Genomic DNA, 24,831 nt, shown 5'->3' with positions numbered 1-24,831 from the left:
AAAAAAAAAAAAAAACAGGCCCTCCATTTCCCCAGTGTTACACTGTTAAGTGAAAGAGGTCTTTGATTTACATTCAAGAACAGGGCCATTGTACGGGATCACTGTATCCAAGACATGTCCAACTGGCAAGGGAAATCTACTGGAAAGTTCTTATGAATGCTACTGGCTGATGAAACTCCAAACATCCATGTGAAAGTGCTCCAGAACCTAAAGTATCACTCACACCACTCATCGGCTCATGAACAAACATATTAAAATCACTGACCGCACCTCCACCTCCACCTGTGTGTGAAAGGTTCATGTGAAAACAGAAATGAATTCTTTAGACCTGGGCCCTGTCCTCAAAATACTATGCATAGGTAACTATTTCAAAATCTCAAAAGATCCAAAACCCAAAACCCTCCTGGCCCCAAGCACCCGGGAGATTTGACCAGTGTCACTTCCAGCTGTCAAGAATGACACAGGACGAGGAGGGAAAGCAGGCTCAACCCTGCTGTCCTCAGGCATGCATCTATCTCCTGCAAGACCCTGCCTGCAGGTGCTGCTTCTGCATCTTTTATATCACTCACACACAAGGTAAGACTGAATCATCACTTCAGATGGACGGTTCTCTTTTGGGAGACAAGGACAGTGGATGTGTGCCAATGATTTGTTTAAAGTGACAACAACAAGTACAGTCAGGCCTGTCTGCTCCTGCCAAGTTGCAGTACAGAGTAAACAACTAAGTTTCTAGTTTAGCCCACAGGAAGGGGACAGTCAAAGAATGGTGACTGCTGTCCCAGGCACAATCCCGAGAGATTTGCTGAACTCCTGGGTAGCCAGGTCCAGAGGAGGTAGCAACTCGCTGGTGTCTGCCTTGAAGACTGAGGCAGGAGGTCTGCATATCCATGACCTTCAGAGCAGCCAGGGATGAGGGAACCCACCCTTCTTACCTCGGTGCTCAGGCGCGGGGCTGCTGACGCCCCAGCCCTGGTAGAGTGTGGCGAAGTCCTTTGGAATGTACGTCTTAAAGATACTGAGGATGTCCAAGCGTTTCTCCTGCCCTTCAGCTGCCGGCTCCTGCTTGATGGAGTGTATGGTGGGGGGTGCACCAGGTGGAGCCTGCGAGGCCGTGTCCCCTCTGGATCCTGCCGCACAGGTGGCTAGAGTTCTCGGCTCCTGGGCCACCTTTGCAGGGCCTTCTCGGGGAGGTAGAGGAGAGCCTCCTTCGCCTTTCGAAGGAGGCTGACCCTGAGGCTGAGGGCTGAATTTGGCTTTCAGAGAGTCTGGGGCACTGTGCTTATTCGAAGGGGCAAAGCCAGGCCCTGCTGCAGGGACCCCGAGTTTCTCCACGGGCTTGCTATTGGCTGAGGGTTGTGCACCAGCACGGGTTATGACTGAGGGTGTGGGGGTGGCACTTCTGCCGAGGCCCCCGATGCTTGGGGAAGGTGCCAACTTGGAGCTGGCCTCCTGTTTGGGTTTGGTCAGGGGTCCCTGCACTGCAGCACTGGAAGGCTCCTGGCCATGGCCAGCTCTGGTCTGTCGATATCCATCGGGGCCAGAGGCCCACAGAGCACAGGGGCCCCCGGAATGGCTCTCCTTATTCTTAGGCATGCTAGCGGCTTTTGCAGTCACCCCAAGGGGAGAAGAGCTGCCCTTTGATCCTGGTACCCCACCTGGCACCTGGGTGCGTGCAAAGCGAGCAAGGAGCAGGGGCTGGCACTCCTTGCCCCCAAGAGCAGGCGGAGGGCCTGTGCGCCCACTGCGAGCAAGGAAAACCAGGCTGCTTCGAATGCTCTTGTGGCCGTTAGGCTGAGTCCATGGAGGCGCTACAGAGCTGCAGCTGACCCTGTGCCAGATCCGCTTGTGCATCCACAGGACCTCGGGGTAGTAGGTCTTGTGGTTACAGTAAGGACACGGGTGAATGACCAGGGCTGCCTGCAGGGAGGATGCTTCCTTACTACTGGGGTCATCCCGGCTGGACCTCATGCTCAAGTCCAGTGGGGCCAGGTCAGGGGCGGAGGGCCGCTTCCCTGCCCCACAGTGCTCCCTGTGCACATCAGACAGCTTTTCTTTTGGATGCCCAGCCTGGCTGTCCACGGTGAGCTGCAGGCTAGTCTCCATGCCTGAAGGGAAGTCTACCCGGTCAACAGTGCTGGGCACCTCCTGCTTGGGGCGAAATGCTGGCATCTTTAAGTCAAGAAAGAATCTATGCTGCTCAAGACCTTTGGCAGTCTCTCTGCTGCTGTTTTCAAGTATGGACATAGATGGCGTGGCAATCCCCACCTTGGGCTCGCTGAGGTCTTTCTCTGGCAGGCTATTCCCAAGTCTGTGACTCTGGTCTCCGTTGGAGAGCGCGGTGGGTGCCACCTCTCCCGAAGAGCATCGGTGATGTGGCTGGCCCCCTGTGGGATGCAAAATGTAAAAGGGGTCATTAGCCACTTCTCATCAGAACAGAGTGACACACAAAGCATGGAGAGGCTAGACAGACTTTCCAGGGCATGCCTGCCTCACGCCAGGACTAGGGCTGGGATCAGCAAGGACATGCTGTGGTTGGGTTACTCTCAATAGCTCTGTCAGGAGTGAAGATACAGAGAGAGGTAATACTGTGCCAGGCAGGCTGTCAGTTTTCAATCAGCTAAGAAATGGGCAAAGAAATCCTATTATCTTGGTACACATCGCTACACCACTACTGACTAAAGGGCAGGTGAGCAGTTGTAATTAGAAACTGAGGGCTGGCGAGAGGCTCACTGGGTTAACGGCACTGCTACCTGCTCCAAGCCCAAAGACATGAGTTTGCTCCTCAGACCCCACATGGCAAATAAGGAGAACTCCAGGTCCCACGTGGTTTAGAAAGACGACTCTGACCCCCACAAGTCACCCTCTGATCTCTGCATGCCACTCCCACACACATACATAAACAAATAACTGTAATAAAACAAAATTTCAGAAGAAATTAGGAAAAGCGTTCAGCTGCAACCACATGGAACTTTACCTGCTCTAGAACTCTCTGCCAGGCTCTCGTGCGACGTGCAGTCACCACAGAGCATTTGTGGTAAAAGCCAGCATCAAGGCCACCATAACCCTGATCACATTGGGCAGGACAGAAAACAGATGACTCCCAGAACCCCAGTCCCCACCTCAGAAACTACGGGCTACAGAGAAACTTTGGCTTAGCCTCATGAATCCTCATCATGAAGGCCAATTTTCAACTCTAAAATCTTGACACTAAGTTCCTTTCAAAGGTATGTGTGTGCACAAAGGCTCTGTTAGTCTGTACCTCTAATGTCACTATGGTCACCGGAGAACTGGGTGTAGCCTGGGTGTAGCCCTAAGTTTGAGCTTCTGAACCTGGGGATGGTGAGCTCAGTGCACTGGGGTGAGTGCTGGCAGGAGGGTAGCAGGCCGGTTCCAAACACAGCCCCCTCACCTAGAACGGGCCAACACCATGGTGAGGGCTAGGCTCTTCAGTCAGTACTACAGGTGGACAGGACAAGGTTCAGCAAAGTCTCTTTAAATGTATACTGATGTCCGGGGCTTATTCACACGTGGGTCTGAAATCTGCAAGACAGGCCTGGCAGAGGTCCGAGTCCTCACTAGAGAACACAAGGCTCAGATGAAACCACAGTGGTCTTCGGCTCACAGCCCTGACCCTTAGGGCACACTGAGATGTCAGGTGCCATGTGAGAGGGCCAGTGGTTTCCCACGATTCCAGGATTTGCTTATCAAGTAGAATGCTGGTATTGACTTACTTGGTTCTTTTATAATGTTCTCTGTATGTTTTTAGAGATATGACTTGGGAATTTTATCAGGAAAAAACTATTTTAAAGAGCTCTTTGTCAGGGCAAGAAAGCACCTATCACAGAAGGCAGTGGTCCCGAAAGAGGAGGAGCGGAGGAGCCGGGGGCTAGCAGGCTCAGGCGAGATCTTACAGTCTCCTAACAACGGTGACAGAGTGTGGAGGTCAGCAGAGCTGTAAGATGGGGACAGGGTACCCACGATCTCAAGCTGGTCATCTCCAGAAAGCTGGCTGAAGGCCACCAAGAGTCAGGGGCACCAAACAGTGTGAGCCCGTGCTGGACAGAGAGCTTCAGACCCACATTGCCAACACCATGGCCAAGCCATGAACACAGACTCCGTTAGACTCTGGGCAAAAGGGAAGAAAGGGGACATGAAGAGGCTGGACCAGGCTTCTTAAGAGTCGTGGTTTGACTCACACCACTGGACTGCAGGGGGAGGAAGCAGACATTCATGACTGACATCTAGAGACCACAGCTCTTGCTAGGGACCCCAGAACCACGGCTCCTCGGGAGAAGCTTCAGAAAGGACCATGAAAAGATTCTTTTATCTGACACCTTGAACTGAACAGTGGCTTCCTATGAGCCAAAGAAAAACTTGCTCCTTGAAGTTGCTTTCCATCAGGGCATTTTAGCATAACACAAGTGAATCCAGAATGAGATGTTTCTGGAATATTTCAGTTCCTTCCCTTCCCATGGAAAACCAAGAACCTGACATTTTAAGATTTTCCAGTCTGGGGCATCCACTGGGAATGACATTTTCCTTGTGTAGCCAAACACTTCTGAATAGTTGATTGTGCAATTTCAGTGGTCTGGCTCCACCCACAAGTCCTTAGTGACCAATCTCCTTCCCCCCACAGGAACAACAGAGGAGAAGCTTGCAAGTCACACCCCAGATCTTCAGCTCAGACACAGGAGCAGAGAGCAGGGTGAGCCTCAGCAAGCTCACACAGCTCCACTCTGCAGCTCAGGGTATGTCAGACAGGAAGAGTTGCAAGCTACATGTTCCCAAACAGGAGGAGCCTCACCACCCTGCTCACCTCAGTGCCATCGGGTTGGAGACACATCTGTGCCTCTTAAGTATTCTCTGTGACAACAGAACACACAGGGGCCCCTGGTGGGTTACTTGGTACATTTGTGTACTGAGTCCTTGACACGTATGTGGACTTGGCTTGCCACATACTCTCAACAGCCAAGGGCTTGAATCACTAGAGTAGCAGGGGCGAGTAGCCAGCAGACGCCTCAGCAGAGATGCTGAGAAAGCAAAGCAGGCTACCCCACAGCGGTGGCGCTGCTCTTCCTGAGACGTTTCTAAATACTGTATCAGGGCTGGGCAGTACATTGGGAATGCCCATGTATGCTGTGACTGCCTTCACGAGAGGCTTTGAAACTGAAACTCAGGAGACAGAAGGAGGCCTGGGCTAGCAGGTGCTCCCACCCAGGGTCAAGGACAACGTGGCTGACACAGTAAGCCAGCTGAGATGCATTTATGGAGCCTTACCCAAGAAGGGAGGATGGCACAGTGCCCACACACAGAGGGCTCCACCATCACACTTACCCATGACCACAGCAAGGGACAAAGGCCAGAGCCTTTGCTGGCAGTACAGGGACAAAGGAAGCCTGCAAGGTGATGGTGAAACTACAGAAGGGAAAACAGAAACAAGAGCGGAGAGGGCAGGCTGGAGTGTGCGCCCTGGGAACAACTCCAGATTCGGGGACACAGGCACCTCCCTGCGGGTCAGGTCACACGGAAGCATTTCAGCTCCAACAGGGAAGCCCACGCGTCAGAATCTCTAAGACAGCAAACTCTAAACAGCTTGAAAGTCTGAACTATCAAAATGTTAAAATTTAGCTGGGGTATGGTGGCACGTGCCTGTAATCCCAGCACTCAGGAGGGCAGTGGCGGGTGGATCTCTGTGAGTTCGAAGCCAGCCTGGTCTACAAAGTGAATCCAGGCCAGCCAATGTTACACAGAGAAACCCTGTCCAGAAAAAAAACAAAACAAAATAAAATAAAATATAAAATAATTCCCCTAACTTTTAATTCTGGGTTAAAAATACAGACTTGTGAGGAAAGCATGGCATTTCGAGCTCAGCCCCCAAGACCCACATGGTAGAAAGAAAGAACTGACCCTATAGTTGCCCTCTGACTTCCACAAGTGAGTTCTGTAACCTGTGCACAGGATGCATACACACACTTAAAAATTATAAAAACAAACAAAAATGCCCAACAGACATTTATTTACACCCTCAAGGGAGGATGCACTTGTGACACATAAAAACATTCCCCACACCTCCTGACACAATAATCCAAGCCAAAGAACATACGCGTATGCGTAAGCGCGATCATCAAGGTACGCTAAGGTGGACCTCATGAGCAGACAGACCATGCTCCCTGAGAAATAAATCCAAAAGTGCTGCCTATGGTCCCCACGGCATGAGAAACTGTCAAGAAGCTCATCTGGAGAGACAGGCCGACAGGCTCGCCCGCCGGGAGTATCCAGGAGCCATGGCGTACCCCTGAGGTGTGCAAAGTGAGTTTTGCATTAAAATACTTGTGTCAACTCTGAAAAAATGCATAAAACAAACTTTATCCATACAGGCCTTTGTGTGATTTATCTATCTAGCACTGGAAATGATAACGAAGGTGAAGCACACACACAGCATGCTGAATTACTAAGAAAAATAACGCTGACAAAATCACAAGGGAAAACTAAAAACTAAAAAAACACAAAAAAGAAAATCCAGTCTATACACCAGCGTGGTGGATTCTGCGCGGCCACACCACAGAGTCAGGAGGACTGGCCATTTTCACAGCTCAGAGAGCACATCACAGGTTCCCCGTGGTGTGATGGAGCCTGGCACAGCCTCTCCACTGTCCAGGCTCGAGGTGTGCCCTGCCTTTGGTTCTGAGGTCACTGCGGGCCGGTCCTTTTATTCTCGGATTCCGCACCTTTGTTAAAGGAGATCTGTAACCGAAGAAGGCAGCCCTGCAGGGAGGAGGCCCCGCTGGCTCGTCAGCTCCTTGTACCTCTCTGGGGTTATGCTGTTGTTGCTGCGGTTGTCTCTGTATGGCCCTGGATGTCCTGCACCTAGCTCTGTAGACCAGGCTAGTCTTTTGATTTTGTTGTTGGTTTGGGTGAGTTTTGTTTGTTTAGTCGCTTGGTTTTGGTTGGTTGGTTGGTTTGGGGTTTTGTTTTTTTGTTGTTTTGTTTTGTGGTCTCTACCTGTGTTCACACCCAGACACTGGCTGCAGTCACCAGGAGTCTGGCCCTGTGAAACCACTACAACTACTGAGTTTCTACTTCTGAAGCACTGATAAGAACAGTCCTTTAAACTTCTCTCTCCCATCAGGAAGTGCCTGTCCCACCTCACCTGATAAAGCTGTCCCTCAAGCTGTCAAAACAGCCCAGCCCTCTCCAGAACTCTTGTGCCTCCAAGGGCAATGTCCCAGGAAGGAGGCTTTTAGAATCCTCAAATCAAGGAGCGGAGCACTACACTCAGGAGGTGACTCAGGATGTTGAGCTAAAAATCTGTAGACATTGGGGAATGTGTTGGTTTGAATGTGAATAGCCCCTGCAAGAAGCATGGCTTTCAGAAAGCACTAGAAAAACCAGAACTGTTAGACACGTAGGAGGGTGGTTTTCTTCAAGAAAGAAAATGACGGTCACCTGGTTAGCTGGAAGGCTTGAGTGGACACTAACAGCCTGGAGATCTTTTTACTAACCTAAGGAGCCAGTCTTCACCGGAATCTCCCACTACCCTGAGCACTGTTTAGGCTCTCATCCTGGGCTGAGTCTCAGTGAACAGAGCCCACCCTTAGCAAAGAGGTCCCAGGCACTGCGCACCCTCCTCAGCGAAGACTGTGCTTCTGATGATGACAAATCCTCCACAGGCCTTTGCCCAGCACTGTTTATGCGTCAACAGAACTCATTCTTACTGTAAAGGTCACAGGTGCTTTGCTGCTTTGCAAGGGAGTATCTGTGTAGACTCTACTGTGAGGCTCTACTGTTGTCAGATGGGGACCTGTCACCAAAGTTTTACTCAGCTTAAATGTGTAAGAAAAATAAACTTCAAGGTCAGACTCTGGAAGTTTAGACCTGGCCCCTGCTAAAACGGTGCTGACCATGAGGAGTGCCATTCCTAGCCTGGAGGATCATTTCCCTGCCGTGACCCTGTCGGGGAAGGATTTGGGGGTGTGGCTTGTTGGAAGAGTGTCAGTGGGAGCAGGCTCTGAGGTTTCATAAGGATTCACCATTCCCAGTGTGCCCTCTCTGCTTCCTGCTTGTGATTCAAGTTGGGAGTGCTGTTCCTGCTGCCACACCTAGGCTGGCAGTCATACTTCCTCACTGTGGTGGTGATGCAAACTCTAAGTCCAAAATTAGCCTTTTCTCCCATACAGTGGCACCAGTCAGGGTGTCTTAGACAGCGACAGGAAAGCAGCTGGTACATGGATGATGGCGTCCTGGAATGTGTCTTCTGGGAACAGGACGAGCCAGCAGCCAGGGAAGAGCACACACTCCTCTGTGGGGACCCGGACAGGAAAGTGTAGCCAAGGGGACACACAACAGCAGACACCCAGCCAGGCTCCGTTCTCCAAGGCAACGCCGAGTGCACAGGAGCACACCCAGAATGGGCCCAGGGGTCTGGAAAACACATGCTGTGAGGAGACCCTGGAACCTAACGGGCGCTAACCAGAGACTCAATGTCAGCGGCTCCCGCAGGAAAGAACAAACCTAGGAAGGTCACTCTCAGGAGCCAGTCCTCCTGGACATACACCAAGGTCATCTGCTAAAGGAGAGGGGCACCAGGCTTGAGTCAGCAAGCAGACAGGCTCCTGGGTCAGGGGCCTACAGGGGGGTGTATTCTTCTTCAAAATCAATCAATCAATCAAAAATGCTGGGCTGAGAAGCCAGCCAGTCAGTAAAGCGCTTGCTGAAAATCATGAGGGTGAGAATTTTTATGTTCCCACCGCATGTGAGAAGGCCAGGCGTCTGTGACACTTCTGTAAGGCCAGTGTAGGGATGGGGAGACAGGAGGACCCCAGATTCACTGGGCACAACTTCACCTAACTGTGAGCTGCAGTTCCCATGAGACACACCCAAGGTAACCTGTGATCACACATTCAGAGGCACGAACACACACACACGTCCACATGCAAAACAACAAGACAATAACAGTAATTTTAACGCTAGGCCTCCTGGGTAGTTGTAGTCTCCAGCAGTGACTGGGGAGCACTGAGCCAAGTGGGCAAATAACCAGGAGGCAGAGCCAGCCTTAGGGGGCCAAGCAAGATTCATTCAGAGGCAACAGGAGCGTGGGGAGTGGGGAGCCTCGTGAGCAGTTCATGGCCTCACAGAGGACACAGTCGGCACCACAGGCCATCACCTGAAGACTTCTGAGAGAGGACTCTGCTTTCTCTGACCCACAGAACACCGTATCACCATTTTATGTGCTTGCCTTTTCATGTGTGTGTGCATTGCATGCCTGTGTACACGCATGCATGTTTGGGGGGGTGCTGAAGGAAACCTCAGTTGTTGTTCCTCTACTTTCCTTGTCTGTCAGGGCCTCACTGGCCTGGAAGCCACCAGGCTGCCCAGCAAGCCCCTGGTACCTGCTGTCTCTACCTGTGCAGAGCTGGGATTGAGGTGCACCCTACTATACCCCAACTTTTATGCGGGTTCTGGGGAGAAGCCTCAGGCCCTCTGGCTTGCACTGCAGGCCCTGTACACTCCCCCCACAACCCTGCTTTAACCGCAGACACACAGGCTCCCACATGGAGCCTGAAGAATGGCAGGTCACTCTCTTGGGGATGGTGATACGCTGGGCAGCAGCTGCAGGACAAGAGCTGCCTGACAGGGATCCTCACAGAACGGGGCTGGCCTCCAGCCACACAGTGGGCTAGTGTCCTCACTCCTGTGTGCCCTGTGGCTCACAGAGAGGATAAGGAACAAAGCAGCCTGGTTGGCCCCCTGCCACCCTGAGGCGAAGGGGAAGCTGCGCTCACAGCTCTACAAGCGAGCAGCACCTACCTGGATGTTATGGCAAAAATGGGCCTTGGGCCGGCTCAGTGGCTGCCAGGACCTGCCAGCATCTACAGCCACAGCCTAACACTCTCAGGACCACTAAGAAGTCCAGACAAGGCAACTGAGGCAAACAGTGACTGGAGCTCCAGCAAAGGGCCAGGGCGAACTCCACAGCATAGGGCCAGGGCGAACTCCACAGCTTAGGGCCTGGGCGAACTCCACAGCATAGGGCCAGGGCGAACTCCACAGCTTAGGGCCAGGGCGAACTCCACAGCTTAGGGCCTGGGCTTGCAGCAGTGAGGGCACTGTCTCTCTCTGTCCCCTAACAGCAGGAGTTGCTCACAAAGAACATAAACTGTTGTTCCCCAGAAGACCCAGGGGGCAAGGAAGGATAGAAAAGGAGGGGCAGGTGTTGACCCCAACACACAACCACCAGGACGGCAGAGCCCAAGAGAACTGCACCCCATGCCAGGGACAGCTGTTGCTCAGGCTGCATTCTTTCCTACACACGGCTAGGGATGAGCTAGTGGGGATGTCTGAGCCCCCCCTGCCACAGGCACATATGTGAGCAAGTGCAAGCTTGCACAAGGCATGACAGGAGGTTCTGTCTACTGCCCTGCAAAGCTAGATGAGGCCTAGATTATAACAAAGTAAGAGACCCAGAATCCCTGCTGTGACAGGGCAACTGCATCAGGCAACAGGGGGGTTTGCAGTCTCTCGGCCCCTCGCAGCTCAGGCTCCTCAGACACTGCAGAGCCTCCTAGAGCACACACCACATGCAGCACATATCCAATCAGCATGAGGCCAGAGCCGGAGGGCAATGTCTGCTTACTCTGGATGGCGCTGAGCGCGGTGCTTCCACACGGGTCCAGACACAGCACAGCTCTGCCGTGCACGCATTTCGGTGTCTGCGAAGCGAGGAGAGCAGCTCAGGATGTGAACTGAGAGCACTGGGTGTCTGGATGAAAGCCCTCCATCCCAGCGGCTGCAGACACAACAGACTCGGCTCCCCTTCTGGGGCTGCCTGCTGACAGGAAAGGAAGGGTCTACACCACACCATTCAGCCTGCAGTGTTCCCAAAAGAAAACCGCCCAATAGGAGACAGAGCTAGTACCTTGGCTGTGGGCACCTGTGCCAGCCTGGGGCAGCAAGAACACCACAGGCTTCAACCGGAGCAAGTCCTGTATCTGGGAGCTACTATTCTCAGATTAGATGCGGGATTATTTTTAGTGTTCGGGAATTTCTAACAAGCTTTACAACAAACATCCCTAGTTTTTAAAAGGCAATCCGAGAGCAAAATTTCCTGAGTCTTTGAACAGTTCTCCCTGGGGCCTTCTGTATTATCTTTAACACAGCAGATAAAAAGTCTCGATTTCTGAAGGGAGGGTACCCTGAAGCCTGGTGGCCCAGGACACAGTAGGACATGGCCAGGGTCTCCACTTGGAACAAAGAATTGAGCTGTGGGTACTGTGGTTCCAGCTGCTCCCTCTGATCCAGAAGGTGTCTTCTGGAAGAAGGGAGCACAGCCAGAAGGTGGTGAGTGCGCAGCACTTCCAGTGAGAGCCGAGAGAAGCTGTGCCCCCGCACCTGGCCCATGTGCTGTGGCAGGGTGCAGTCGTGTCTAAAATACTGCGGTGCCTAGTCATGGCTGCCCACCGGACTTCATCTGGAATTGACTAAAAGCCAAGCATGTAGGTGCACCTGTGAGATATTTTGGGGGTTGGACTGACTGAGATAGGAGACTCACCCTAAACCTGAGGTCAGAAGATCTACCCACAATCTACCCACAGCTTCCGGTACACACCGGATGTGGAAGCAGACGGAAGCCTGCGCGTTCCTCTCACTGAGCCTACCTTTTCAGGGTTCCAACACAAACTGAAAACTGGCTGCTCTCCAGGACCTCCCCGGGACCCCAGCACCTGACTGGGACAGCTGGGTCTCAGAGACCAAACAAATCCCCAGCCCCCAGTCTTTCCATCAAGGCACAGCTGTTGCTGGACTAGCTAGGCTACAGCCTGTGAGCCACTCTAAGAAATCCCATAAATACATGGATATGTATCTATACATATACACACATACATAATACACGTGTGTGTGACATGTGTGTGCTTGTTCTATCAATTCTGCTCCTTAGAGAACCCTAAATAATACAAGTATGGAGTGCACCCCACAGCAGCCCTGAGAATGGGAGCTGCAACTTACCGAGGGCCAACTGGCTCTTCCATGCAGACTGTCTTAGTCAGGGACACTATTGCTGAAACACCCTGACCAAAAGCAGCTTGGGGAGGAAAGTGTTCATGTGACTCACACTTCCATATATGTTCAGCATCGAAGGCCAGAGCAGGAGCCCGGAGGCAGGAGCCCAGAGGCAGGAGCCCGGAGGCAGGAGCTGATGCACAGGGCACAGAAGGTGCTGCTTACTGGCTTGCTCCTTCAGCCTGCTTCCTCACAGACCCCATGACCACCAGCCCTGGGATGGTACCCCTCACAACAGGTTGGGCCCTCCCCATCAATCACTAATTAGGAAAATGCCCAGAGGCTTGCCTGTGGCCCTGTCTTACGGAGGCATTTTCTCAACTGAGATCAGCTCCTCTCGGGTTCCTCTACTGGGTGTCAAGCTGACATAAAAACTAGCGGCTCACGTATTAAAAGCCTGCTTCTCAGGCTCCGCCCAGCCCTGGGCCAGACTATCTGCTTCAGAGCCTGTAGAAGCCCTCACCCACGGGGCTGCGTACACAGCGAGAATGTGTGTGTATGTGTGTGTGTGTGTGTGTGTGTGTGTGTGTGTGTGTGTGTGTGTGTCACTTTTCCAGGTATATTTGAACATCCTTTGACTCAAAATGATCACCTACTAACATGACTCGCCTGTAAAAGTTGCCAGGAAAGTACATAGTATATGAACACTTTGGGAAGTTGGGTCTGAAGGGCAGAGAAGGAAACACAGAGTTTCTGAACAGACAAATATACCAAGTCATACCAAGAGAAGTTTAAAGCTGAAAGCGTGAGAACACGTTTTCAAGGCTGTCTCACAAGAGATGACAGAATGAGGAACACTTCGAAGGTTAGTCAAAGTTTCCTGGCTCCAGTCAGGCTTTCTGCAGCTAAATAGTTCATCAACCATAAAATACAATCACATTCTAACACCTAGACTTTCCTGTGTCCTCTTGACATGGAAACCTCACCCAGCTTTGCTTTAAAATTGGACACATACTCAAGTGAACAGAATGAGTCTTTTTTCCTGGCTACCCTAGGCCTTCCACGCCTTCCTGGGTCTCCTAACCCTAAAGACCAACTCCAACCATATCTAAGGGTGTGAAACTAAAAAGAAAATTAGAAAGCTTTACAAATCATTTCCTGATTAAGTAGCTATTGTCCCATTTATAAGCGCATGCTAAGTTGTTTCCAGGCATGTACTGTTCAGAACCCTGGAGGGGTCTGACAGAGAACTCTCCCAGGAACTGCTGAGCGGCAGGCCGGAGTGTCACTCAGGGGGAGCAGAAAGCACAGTGAACACTTAGCATGTGAGCCCAGCATTAGCACTGCCCGGCACACAGCACAGGAAGGAGTTAGCACAGGATCTTCCAACTACAAAAACACACTGGAAATAAACCATTCACTGGTGCGAGAGGAGGTTAAGACTTCACAGGGGAGGCGCTGCCGCACCTTCTCACTATCACTGGCAACATACCCACAGCCCAGCACGACTGTGGCTTCAGTTTCCTGTGGCAACGCACACTTTCCCAACACAAAAGCCAAAGTCTGCACACTGTATAAAGAACTATAATGATCCTTCTTTTAAAAATAAAAAAGGATCCGGATTATGTGTTAACAGAGCCTTGGGGCTTAAAATACAGCACGTGTCTGACTGGCAGACAAGGCCCATTTCATACTACAAGCCTTCTGTGTTCTGGAAATAGAGGCAGACAGACAGAGCTTCTCAACAGCTGCCCGGCGGTGTCCAGGCCAGCGCAGCGTGTGGGCACAGCCACTAGGTGGCACCTGAACCCCATGTATGATCTGCTCCCCATCCCTGTGCTCTCAGAATACCAGTGGCAGACCACTTCTGAGCAGGTATTCATCAACAGGAAACACAGCAGGCAAGTGTGTTAAAGGTCGTCAAACACAGTTATGTCTTTTGAAGCACTTCTGTGGATCTTGCAGTACCCTGTGTGGACTTTCACCCAAAGGCATTATAACATCTTCGTTTTTGTTTCCACATTCATCAATGTTACCAGACACTAAAACACAGGGGACTTTAGGAACATACTTGCTTAAAATCAATTTAAGCAAAATTTATCCATATGCATAAGACTTAGACTACATATTCAACTTCAAAAGTGTCTAATATTTTCAAATGCATCCAACTTGAGGTAGTAACCATCTTTAAATATCCTAATAATTCAGTGACTGACACAATTCCTTAGCAAGTTAGAGCACAGGTATGCGAGAGCCAATCAGAACTGGCAGGGACTTCCATTTTCTATGGCCCTTAGATTCGGATATGAAGGTCCAAGTTCCAACACTGCAGAACAGGGGCCACCTCGCCCACACCTCGCAGCCTCACCTACAGGTGCTATTCACCCCTAGACCTGTACCCTCGACAAACCAGGAGTGGCCGCCGGGGGATAGGAGTCTTCGGGCAATGGAAGCTGGCTGGGGGTGGGCTTGCTGCAGGGCTCTCCACAGAGGACAAACCAAACACATCACACACCAGGGACAAACCAATCCAGCAGTGAGGTCAAGTCAGCTTCACCCTTCGGGCACAGGGACTAGGGTGAGGCCGCCCTCTCCTGGCTGACGGTCCTCGGTCCTCGGTACCTCACGTCAGCAAACAGGAACAAGCTGCTGGGTGAGAGTGCAGGGGCACATCTAGAGACCCGAAGACACTGCTCTAAGAAGAGAGAGGAGAGGAGGGTTCACAGCACTCGGGACACCCCAGAGTCCTCTCGCTCCGTTCACACAGCACCTGCGGTGTCAGAGCGACTTGTCCGTGGGTGCTGCCTGTGCGTTCTCTCTAGCTGGAAAGGCCCTGAGCTGTCTGGGCACCACACTTCTGGCTACCTAACCCCACTGCCACCACCCAGGTTAAACTCCTTTACAAAGCACAGTAAGTCAGCACTGTGCCCTGCCCCTTGCAGCTTGGCTTCTGGTGAGTTCCTGAGACACGAACTAGCCCTTGGCTAAGGTGGGCTGCAGGCTTAGAAGGCAGCCGGGCTGGACAGTTGGCCTGGCCGGGAACCTTCACAGGGCAGCAGGACGCTGTATGCAGGAGCAATGGCCAGCGGAGACGCCGTGTCTCCCAAGTGCAGACTAGAGTTGGTTCTCATCCAAACACTAGATCTCTGGAGCCCTGTGTCACTGTTTGGAGAAACTACTGCCTGCCATGCTTTAAACGCGGACAGATTTTGGCGAGCACAGCCTGAGACTGTTTCTGGATCCAACAAAGGACGCTGAGCCGCACCACAGGTAGCGACTGCAGGCTCCTCCCCTCCCATCCTCCCCTCCCTGTCTCCTGTCTTAGTGAAGGCAGCTACTTCTTTCCTTGTGTATCTTTGCGTCAATCGGCAGGCACTTCTGACTGTCTAAATTTTACTAGCCAAAAACATAGACATGTAGTTCCCAGAATGTCCCAGGACACCGCGGGAGCAGCAATCACTAGAGAGGCTCCACTCTGCCTCTGCTCTGTGTCAGCACTGGTCTCTGTCAGAGTTTCCCAGAAATCAATGGCCAACAAGGAGTCCCAACCCATACCCTAAGTTTCTAGGGTGCAGTCTGTTTTTTTTTTCACCCTAAGAGATGCCAGCCCTGGCCCTTCCAAGAAGGCAAAGGCAGCCTGCTCCCCAAGTTGTCCACACTATGACCAAGGCTGCTGCAGGGGCAGAGATGACTGTTCTGAGGAAGGCTGTGCTCACATGGCTAGAGACGAGTGTCGGGGGACCCCAGGGCCACATAGGAAGGAAACACAGCACCGCTGGCTGACTGCCTACCCTCTCCTGAGCCCACCACAGACACAAACAGGTTAAGCAATCCCAGATCTACACAGCCAGGAGACACAGGAGCCATAAAAACACCACCAAATTAAAAATTAAGAGGCACACACCACAAACAACTCACTCCATTCGCCATGGGACACTGACTCCAACCCCCACCCCACAGATAGCAAAGTCCACAGATGCACAAGTCCCTGTGTTGAACAGCTAAGTATCTGCACGGAACCCACACAGTCCTTCTTTTGTAGAGTCTCTGGAAGGCTGGTCGCTGCTGACAGGCTGGCAAGGCTGTGAGTTGGTAGCCATGCCAGACTGCTTGGGAAAGGCTGACAAGAAGAAGCTTAATATACTCAATAAAAAATGGAGTTACTTTCCCAAATGCCTTCAGTCCACCGTTGGTTTGAATCGATGAGAGATCAGAGATACAAAGAATGAACTGAGTGTGTGTGAGTGTATATATGTGTGTGTATGTACATGCATACACATGCACATGTGTGATATACGTCCATCCATCCATCCGTCCGTCCGTCCGTCCGTCCGTCCATCCATCCATCCATCCATCAGTCTATCTGTCTATCCATCCATCCATCCATTCTTCAGTCTGTCTGTCCATCCATCTATCCATCCATCCATCAGTCTGTCTGTCCATCCATCCATCCATCCATCCTTCCTTCCTTCCATCCATCTCTGTCCATTGAGCACCAACAGGGAAAAGCTTCAGAAATCCTAGACTAGACATAGCTGATGATCAATTTCACTGTTTCAATATCAAACACAGTTACCCAGAATTTCATTATCAAAATTAATTTAAATGTACCATCAAAGTTAATAAAATTCTGTTTTAACCTCACCATCAAAACGATATTGATTAAATGCCCTATGAGGACCCGAGTTCAGATCCCTTGCACCCACGTGAGTAGGTGCTGTCAGGGAAAGAAGGCAAGAAACAGGTCAGGCAGCCTGGCTGAGTGCAATAGGTTCAGGGGGACTGAGAGACGCTGTCTTAAAGAGCAAAGGTGGATCAAGATCAAGGGAAGGCACCTGACATCAAGCCCTGGCCACCACATAGAAACACACACACACACACAAAACCACTGCCGGCACCGTTAATTTACCAACTGAAATTTCAAAACCCTAAGACGTCAAATTTAAAACTGACTGTAAAAATTCAGGTTGGGGAGGTGTTTCCCTCAACTAGAAATAAAACACTAGCTGGACGAACAGCTACGTTTTCTCCTGGTACTGTTCTCACGAGGAATTAACACCAAATATGGCACCAAAACTACACCCTGGCCAGCGTGAGCAATTCGTCCAGGCAGTGCAGGCGGGCTCTCCACCCCACTTCCATGCTCACCAAGAAGAGAGCGCCCTAGCCACCTGCCCCACGTCCTGTGTATGAACTTCTCCTGGGGGGCCTTGGCAGTGGAGGCTCCAGGCTAGGATGTATCCGGCTGCCAGCGCAGGCCTGAGAGTCCCGCAGCTTGATTAACAGTGGCCACCTCCTGTCAACCCTGACGTGGGCTTCTGGGGGGTCTGGGGGGTTCTGAGAGCCGCTCAGAGTCCAGCGGGAGGCAGCCCACACTCCCTACTCAGGATGGCACCAGCCCTGGGTGGGCTTTCCTGGGGAAGTGGCACCACTTCTGACCTGAGCCGAGGCAGACAAAACTCACGAGAGGGATGACCCCAATTAATTCTTGCGGAATGGAAAGCTTCCTGGACAAGTTCATTATTGGAACTGAAGAAATCACTGATGGGTAAGTCTCAGGCCACAGCTGAAGATGATACACACCCTGACCAACAAGTTTCACCAATGAAGACCTACAGCTGAGCTCCCTGGGACTCCAGAGAGTGACGTGTGTGAGCAGAGGCCAGAACCAGCATTCAGAAATACTCCAGGCTGCTTCAAATGTCACACGCCTTACTCAGGGTCAGAAGAAAAGCATGTGTGTACATTTAAAGTTGACTTAACTTGGCTGGACATGAGGCTCTGCCCAGCATTCCAGAGCCCCCAGTCAGCAACCATCACTGCAATTATTAATTAATTAAGAAGACTGAACTCACACTCCTTTCATTAACTAACCCAATCACTCCACATCCACCAAAGTAATTTATTAAAGAAAGTACTTCAAGGGCTAGAAAGATGGCACAGCAGTTAAGAGAACTAGCTGCTCTTCCAGTGGGCCCAGGTTCAACTCCCAGCAACCATGTGGTAGCTCACAATCTTTGGATACTCCTAGGTGATCTGATACCCTCTTCTGGCCTCCACAGGAACTAGAAACATGTGCTGCACACACATACATGAAGGTAAAAGACCTATATACAAAAAAATAATTTAAAAAATTAAATACTTGAAACAGAATGGCTGACTTCAGGTAGTGAAACTTTAGAAGCATGTGGCTTTAAGGCTGTATGTGCAGACTTGCGCTTCCAGTGTGTCTGCTTCACTGTGCACATCCGGTGTGTCTACTGTACAGTTCTGGATAAAGCTGTGTACAGGCTAAGCTGAGATACAGCCATGTTCATCTGTGCACAGCACGCTAACATTCATGTCAAACGCCGGCAGCAATGGGCTTGGTAAAGGTCTGTGAACGAGCCGTCCACGTGGAGGCCAGCGGTCAGCTCGAGGGTCTTCTTTCGAGATCCACCCGGTATCTGAGGCAGCTCTCTCACCACACAGGCAGCTCAGCGTGCCCACTGGTGCTCGGGTCATGAGCCCTACAGAGTCACACATCTTCACAAGGCCTGAGTTCTGGAGTTTCAGGTGTATACAAGATCCCAGCTTTGACACGGGTGCTGGTGGTCATGCACGGCCCATGCTCCACCCACTGAGCCACCTCTACCCCATCACTACTTCCCATAGGAGATCTGAACCTTCCCAGACCTGAGTATCCCCACGGTGATTTTTCACACGCACGTACGCACGCACATCACAGGATGACAGCAGCAGCAGCCCAGGTTTTCTTTTTAGGCGTTCTTGGATTTTCTTCACCCTAAAGAGACTCTCAGCCTCACCAGCACTGAGCTGCTCATGATGTGTGAACAGTTTATGTAGAAAACATAATAAGCCACAAAAGTCTAAAGCTGGTGTTAAATGGTGACGTTAAACTTCTTTAAATGCCAGTAATAAGAATGACCTAAAAATGCACATGCTATTCCTATCCTCACTGAGGACTGCTGTTAAACACAGAGCCACTGAGATCTTTTTTGAGGATCTCACTTTGTAGCCCAGGCTAGCCTCAAACTCAGAGCTAGCCCCTTGCCTCCAGCCTCCCACATGGGGTGATGACAAATGCGTGCCACCATTACTGCCGTTTATCTGGCTCTGATCAACTGCCACGTGTGTCGGTGTGTGCTCACATGTGTCTGGGCCAGCGCTGACCTACTGTGATGAGTGGTGTCTCAGTGTGAACCACACAGCACTGCCACAGGACAAAAGCAACTGGGAGAGTCTCTGACAAGGAGACCGCACCCCACCACTATGGGCAGACCATGCCCGCCGTGTGGCGATCACCAGAGCAAGTGGCAATCACTGCAGAACTGCCTCTGGTTTCGGCACCTGACGACTCCACTGAGGGTCACACTGAAGGTGTGCTCTGACCATGACCCTGTAACAGACCAGACCTGTGCATACATGAGTGCAAACTCGGGCTGCGCCATGTCGCAGCAAGCCACCCCCCATAGCTCAGCCTGTCTCGTGCTGCTGAGGGTCAGGGTCGTCCTGAGGCTGGCAGGGGACCCGGGTGCTCTCCGCCCTGCACCTGCCCGGGGAAAGGGAGGCTTCGGGAGCCCTGAGTTTCCAGCACACTCCTAGAGCACGGGGCAGGAAGTCGGTGTGTCTGTCACAGAGGCTGTGACTTCCGTGCTTTCGTTCTGCCCTCGGATGCCTAGTTGGCCCCAGAGTAGCGCTGGAGCCCGGCACCTTCACAGAGGGGACCCTCAAAGCCAACACCATCTACCTTGCCCACAACATGATGCCTTCAGTGCAAAGTGCTGGGTCCACTGCCAGCCCACTCAGCGACCAGCCAGCCACCACGCTGTTGTGACCACTTCCCAGCTGGACACTGAGGCTGTCCGTTGCACTAACAGTGAGTTCTTCCTGAAAACACCTACTACACCAACTGCTCGGAATCAAAGCTGGAGCGAACTGCAGCCCAGACCTTACTAAAGGGAAAAGGCTCCTGGGAAACGAAAACTTGCCTCAGCAACAAAAGTCCCTGAGCAGCAAGGTGTTTCCAGGCAATAATAAAAGCTTCCTCGCTGGAACCCGCACTTCAGCTCTCACTGGAAGGAAGCCACTTCCCAGTTTCAAAGCGCCCACTCTATGCAATGCTGGCCCCTCACAGTTCTGACACCGCCATCATGACTGTGACATGACCCAGGCAGACCGATGGCCCCCAGGCCGGAAGGCCACGGAGCACAGGGGTCAGGCATACCTACTACTGTATGGGGGAAGGGATGCTTTTAGTCAAAAGGTTAATCCTGCTTCAATTGTGCCAACTTTCCTTCCACTGAAGGTGTTGTTCTTGACTATGTTGGTAGCTCAGCTAACTGGCAATGGGACCAGAACACCGAAGACCCAAGGCCCAGGGCCTAATGTTAGGTCAGAAAACCATGTGTGTGTGTGTGTGTGTGTGTGTGTGTGTGTGTGTGTGTGTGTTGTTGTTGTTGTTGTTGTTGTCGTCGTCTGTGGGTCTCAAGAGAGAAAGGGAGCTGTTTCCGGAAGACAGCAGCTCACCTCATCTGAATGTCTGAGCACGGGTGCCAGGCACCTGGCCTTTATGGTACCCAAGTCAAGGCTGAAACAGCACTTGAAGAAGGCTAAGGATTGGTAAAACTAGTAAACCAATCAATCGATCAAGCAGCAATACAAACACTTTTCCTTTTCTCCTACTGCCTTCTTCTTGGTGGATTCCGGAAAAAGTAGCCCCTGCTTCTCCATGGTTCCTCCCTCCACAATGAAGGGCAGTGTGGCTTTTACCTCAATTATATTCATGGCTGCTGTTAATAAGCAAGCAAAGGAGGGAAAATGGATGCAGAAATACTTAGGCCTTCTCAGGTTTGGCAAATGACCTGCAAGCCTTCCATAAACAGGAGAACACGGGGCCAGGAGTCCTGGAACACGGAGAACCGAGCAGAGCCTCCCCATGCCGAGCAGCTCACTGCTGGAAAGTTCTGAAAGGAGACCTGGCTGCTACAGCAGTGCACTGCTCTGAACGCGAGGGCCTGGCTGCAGCAGCCATCAAGGGTTCCAGTCCCTCGGCTCCACTTCAAAGAGCAGGCTTTCCTGTCCTGGAGAGCAAGACACTGGAGAGCAAGACACTGGAGAGCACAGTTGGGGCCTAAAACCAGCATGCTCTGAGCTCCGCCCAACTCTTTCAACATTTCATGAACCCATGAAAACGTGGAACTGGAGCCCACACAGTCACACAGGAATCCTCAGAATTTCTAAGCTGTGGAAGACAAGCCATCTGTCTTACCCAGTTGAAGGGCCTGGCTTGTCTTTGCTAAGGGATTTTACAGGACTAGAGTCCAGTTTCCTAACTGCCTCGTCACACAGCTAAGTCGGGACAGGCCAAGAATGTTTCCTTTTGCTTTAACATATCATATGAAGAAATCCTCCACAAAAACCTGTCCCAATTCACATCGAAATTGTCTCGGAGGCTTAAAGCTGAGAAGTAATAAAACTTGAAAGGATGCTTTCTTTCCCTTTTGTGACGTCAAGCTTGCTATTACAGAAAGCAGTGTGCTGGAGCCTCGCTATCCCAGATCCATGCCACACACGCCCTACGTCAGGAGAGCGTCATCCCTCTGTGGAACATCTGTTGTCGCTCGCCCTCCATACACAAGTTTCAGGAAGCCTAAGCTAATGAGTGTGCACCACCTCAGCCCTGGATGGAAACCATATTTAAATATTCAAAGAACAAGGGTGCACACCTACTAAACGTGAAAAGTCACAGTTCTACTGGTTACCAATCTGCAAGTTTTCAGGGCAGATACAACTGGGAATTCTTATAGTAGGGACTAAGCAGGTTTGACAAAGTAAAGATGTCAGTCAAACAGTACTTTTAGTTCTCTTTCTTCTTGATTCCCTAACCCTGACCCTGCATGGGCCTTTGCTTCCAGGCACATAACACACTACCTCCGTGTACCCTCGTCACACACTGGAACAGACTGGCCTGAGACTTGAAGAAGAAAAAGTGCCTTTCCTAGACTAGCACCAAATTCAGGAAAGAATTAAAGTAGAAACAAAAGCCCTTTAGCAGTAACTTCATTTTAAGTGTAATTCTCAGTTTTCCTTTTAAACATACGTCACACAGTGCTAACCCAAGAGAGCAAGGACAACAGCTTCAAAGCACATGATCCTCACAACACGAGTCACAGATGAGGCCAGAACCCGCCTGTTCTAAGTGAAAAGGACACGGCTCCCTACCTACAGCAGGGAGCAAGGAGAGGGGCCTGCAGCAACATGGGGCTCTGTGCCCTCCAGCCCAACCACAACTACCGAACAATGGTGTGCACCAAGAAAACACACTGCGACACACTGTCAGTCCCAGCCAGTCTCACCCTGAAAAGGCCTATTTCCAACTGCCTGAAGTGAACGACAGCTGCACTTCCTGTGTCCCACAGAATGCAGCCAGTGTTTCTAAGGCTGCACACCCAGGCCACACCCAGGCCGCGAGGAACGCGCTTGGCTATTGGCTTGGTCTTCGCTGCTTGCTCAGCCTGCTGGTTATCACCCAGAACCACTGCTCAGGGGCGGCACTGTCCCTAGTGAGCGGCCCTCCCACAACAGTCATTAACCAAGAAAATGCCCTACAGACTTGCGTCAAGCTGATACAAAACTCTCCACGCCCAAACACGTCACTATTAAACCATAACCTTTCCTTTCTTGTTTGCCCCAAGATCTCACATTAGTAGCACCGTCACAGTATAGAACACAAATAACTGTAAAAGTCTCCATCTTTAAAAAGCCAAACACTTTAAAACACCCAGAGTTTCTCAACCATGAGTCCTGTAAAATCAATGAAGGAGGCCATGAATTTGAGAGGGAGTTAGGGAGGCACAAGAAGAGTGAGGGAGGTAAAGGAAGGGGGGAGTGGCACAAAAAGTTCTCATAGACAAAATTTTCAAAAATAGGAAAAGAAAAATAAATGTGGAGAGCAATAGAGGAAGACACTGAGCACTGAACAGTGCAGGCACACACATGTGCTCACCCCACCATACACACGTGCGTACACACACCACACACAACACCACACATACGGATTGTTTAAAGAGTATACGTAAACAAGCTGTAAGATGTGGGGACACAGAACGGGCCTGGACTGAGAAAAATCCCCGTACCAGTTTTCTGCAAATGTTAGAGTGGACTCGGTGGACCAATGGGCGGATCCAGCGCCCTGACTTCTGGGCTTCCATCAGCAAACACACAAAGACTTGCTTTGCTCTGTATCTGGATCCGCCTCCACCCGCTGCCTCTCATGGCTGCCTCGCTCCACACCTAAGCTCCAGAGAAGGCTGCAGTAAAACCCCACAGAAAGAGAGCCCCCACCAGGGGGCGCCGGTGGCCGTGAGCCCACACTGCGGCTCTTTGAGCAAGGAAAGGACGGTGGTACTTCACAGCAGCAGTAGATGCTTCCTGAAACCCCTAAACACAAGCGGTGATCAAAGGAAGGTGAGCAGAGGCCGTCACTCCTGCTCAGGAGAATGACAGCGCACAGCGCCAGGCAGGGAAGGCGGCGCCTCCCCTCGGGCAGAGGGCCTCAACCCGGGCCTCATCTTTTCAAAGCCAAATGTGCCTCCTTAGCAGAGCAAAGTGTACTGAGCAGGTGTGCTATCCAAGGGGGCACGAACGGAGAGCTGATTCATGTGATTAATGTGCGTGCCCGCCACCGAACAGGGCAGCAGCTGAAAACAAGGGTACCACCACCACCACAAATCAAAGAATTCTAATGAACACGCCGCACGTCGCAGCGATTCCCAAGAGCAGATAAATAGGAGAACACAGTTCTGGGACAACCTGACACAACCACGCTGCCAGAAGCAGAAGGATGGCCACTGTTCTCACTGCCCAAAGAAGCCAACCCACCGCCTTCTGGGAAAGCAAGCTTCCTCAGAAACCCCGCTCTCACACCCAAACGCCACATGGGATACACTTGTGCTTTTTCAAAGGAGTTATATCCATCTAAACTCCAAACTTAATCAAGCATGCTGTGTTTTTATTTACCAAATCTGGCAACTGCAACTTCCAAAGACAAACACAGTGTCTGGACAACTGACCTCACGCAAAGCGCTGCACGAATTCAGCATGCAGGCCGGAAGCAGGAAGGAGCTGAAGTGAGCACGAAAATGCTGTACTGGAAGATGAAACCTGCTTCACTGGAGCCGAGTGAAAAGAGCCCTGCTGTGAGGGCTTCAGAGAGAAGCAACTAGGGTGGCGGCACAAGGCAACCAGCCCGGGGAAGCAGGGATCAGGGAGGAGATGGGCATCTTCAGAAGCCCAGGTCCCCACCCTGGCTGCTCCACTTGTCCGTCCTCCCCTCTTCAGCTGCAGAAGACTGAAGTAAGCACTGGCAATGGCCTCCATTTCGTCTTCCTTGGTCCCCACACTCCTAACAGGTACAACCTCAAGGGAATGTATCTAACCCTCTCAGCCTCAGACACGCTCAAGGTTGGCAAGTAATATCTATAGGACGCCGTCGACAGTCCAGACATCAGAGAAAAGACCGACAAGAATAAGAAAGATTGGGTCCAAGGGGCATGGTGGCACATGCCTATAATCCCAGCACTCAGGGAGGCAGAGGCAGCAGGATCTCTGTTTGAGGCCAGCCTGGTCTACAAAGCGAGTCCAGGATAGCCAGGGCTACACAGAGAAACCCTGTCTTGAAAAACACAACAAAACAACGGTTGTGTGCACTAGATACCAATGTGGTGAAACTGAATGATTCCCCACAGAACGCTTACAAGGTTCCACACGAGGGTTAACACCGCAGTGAAGAATGTGGAACGATCCAAGCTGGGCCTACTCTATGAAAACATT

At 51.4% G+C, this 24,831-nt stretch overlaps 1 protein-coding gene across 7 annotated transcripts in view; it reads right to left on the bottom strand.

The window, feature by feature from the left end:
- Znf516 (zinc finger protein 516) overlaps positions 1-24,831 on the bottom strand; it is an 86,331-nt gene that overhangs the window by 12,027 nt on the left and 49,473 nt on the right. For all 7 annotated transcript variants that reach the window (XM_055598748.1, XM_055598753.1, XM_055598746.1 and 4 more), the window contains exon 3: positions 933-2,384. In XM_055598748.1, coding sequence (XP_055454723.1) covers positions 933-2,384 — 1,452 coding nt within the window. The remainder of the gene's footprint in view (positions 1-932; positions 2,385-24,831) is intronic.

This window comes from Psammomys obesus, unplaced genomic scaffold (assembly GCF_907164565.1).
Source record: "Psammomys obesus unplaced genomic scaffold, mPsaObe1.curated_primary_1811, whole genome shotgun sequence".
NCBI classification, from domain to species: domain Eukaryota; kingdom Metazoa; phylum Chordata; class Mammalia; order Rodentia; family Muridae; genus Psammomys; species Psammomys obesus.
This window is presented reverse-complemented; position numbering and strand designations above follow the sequence as displayed.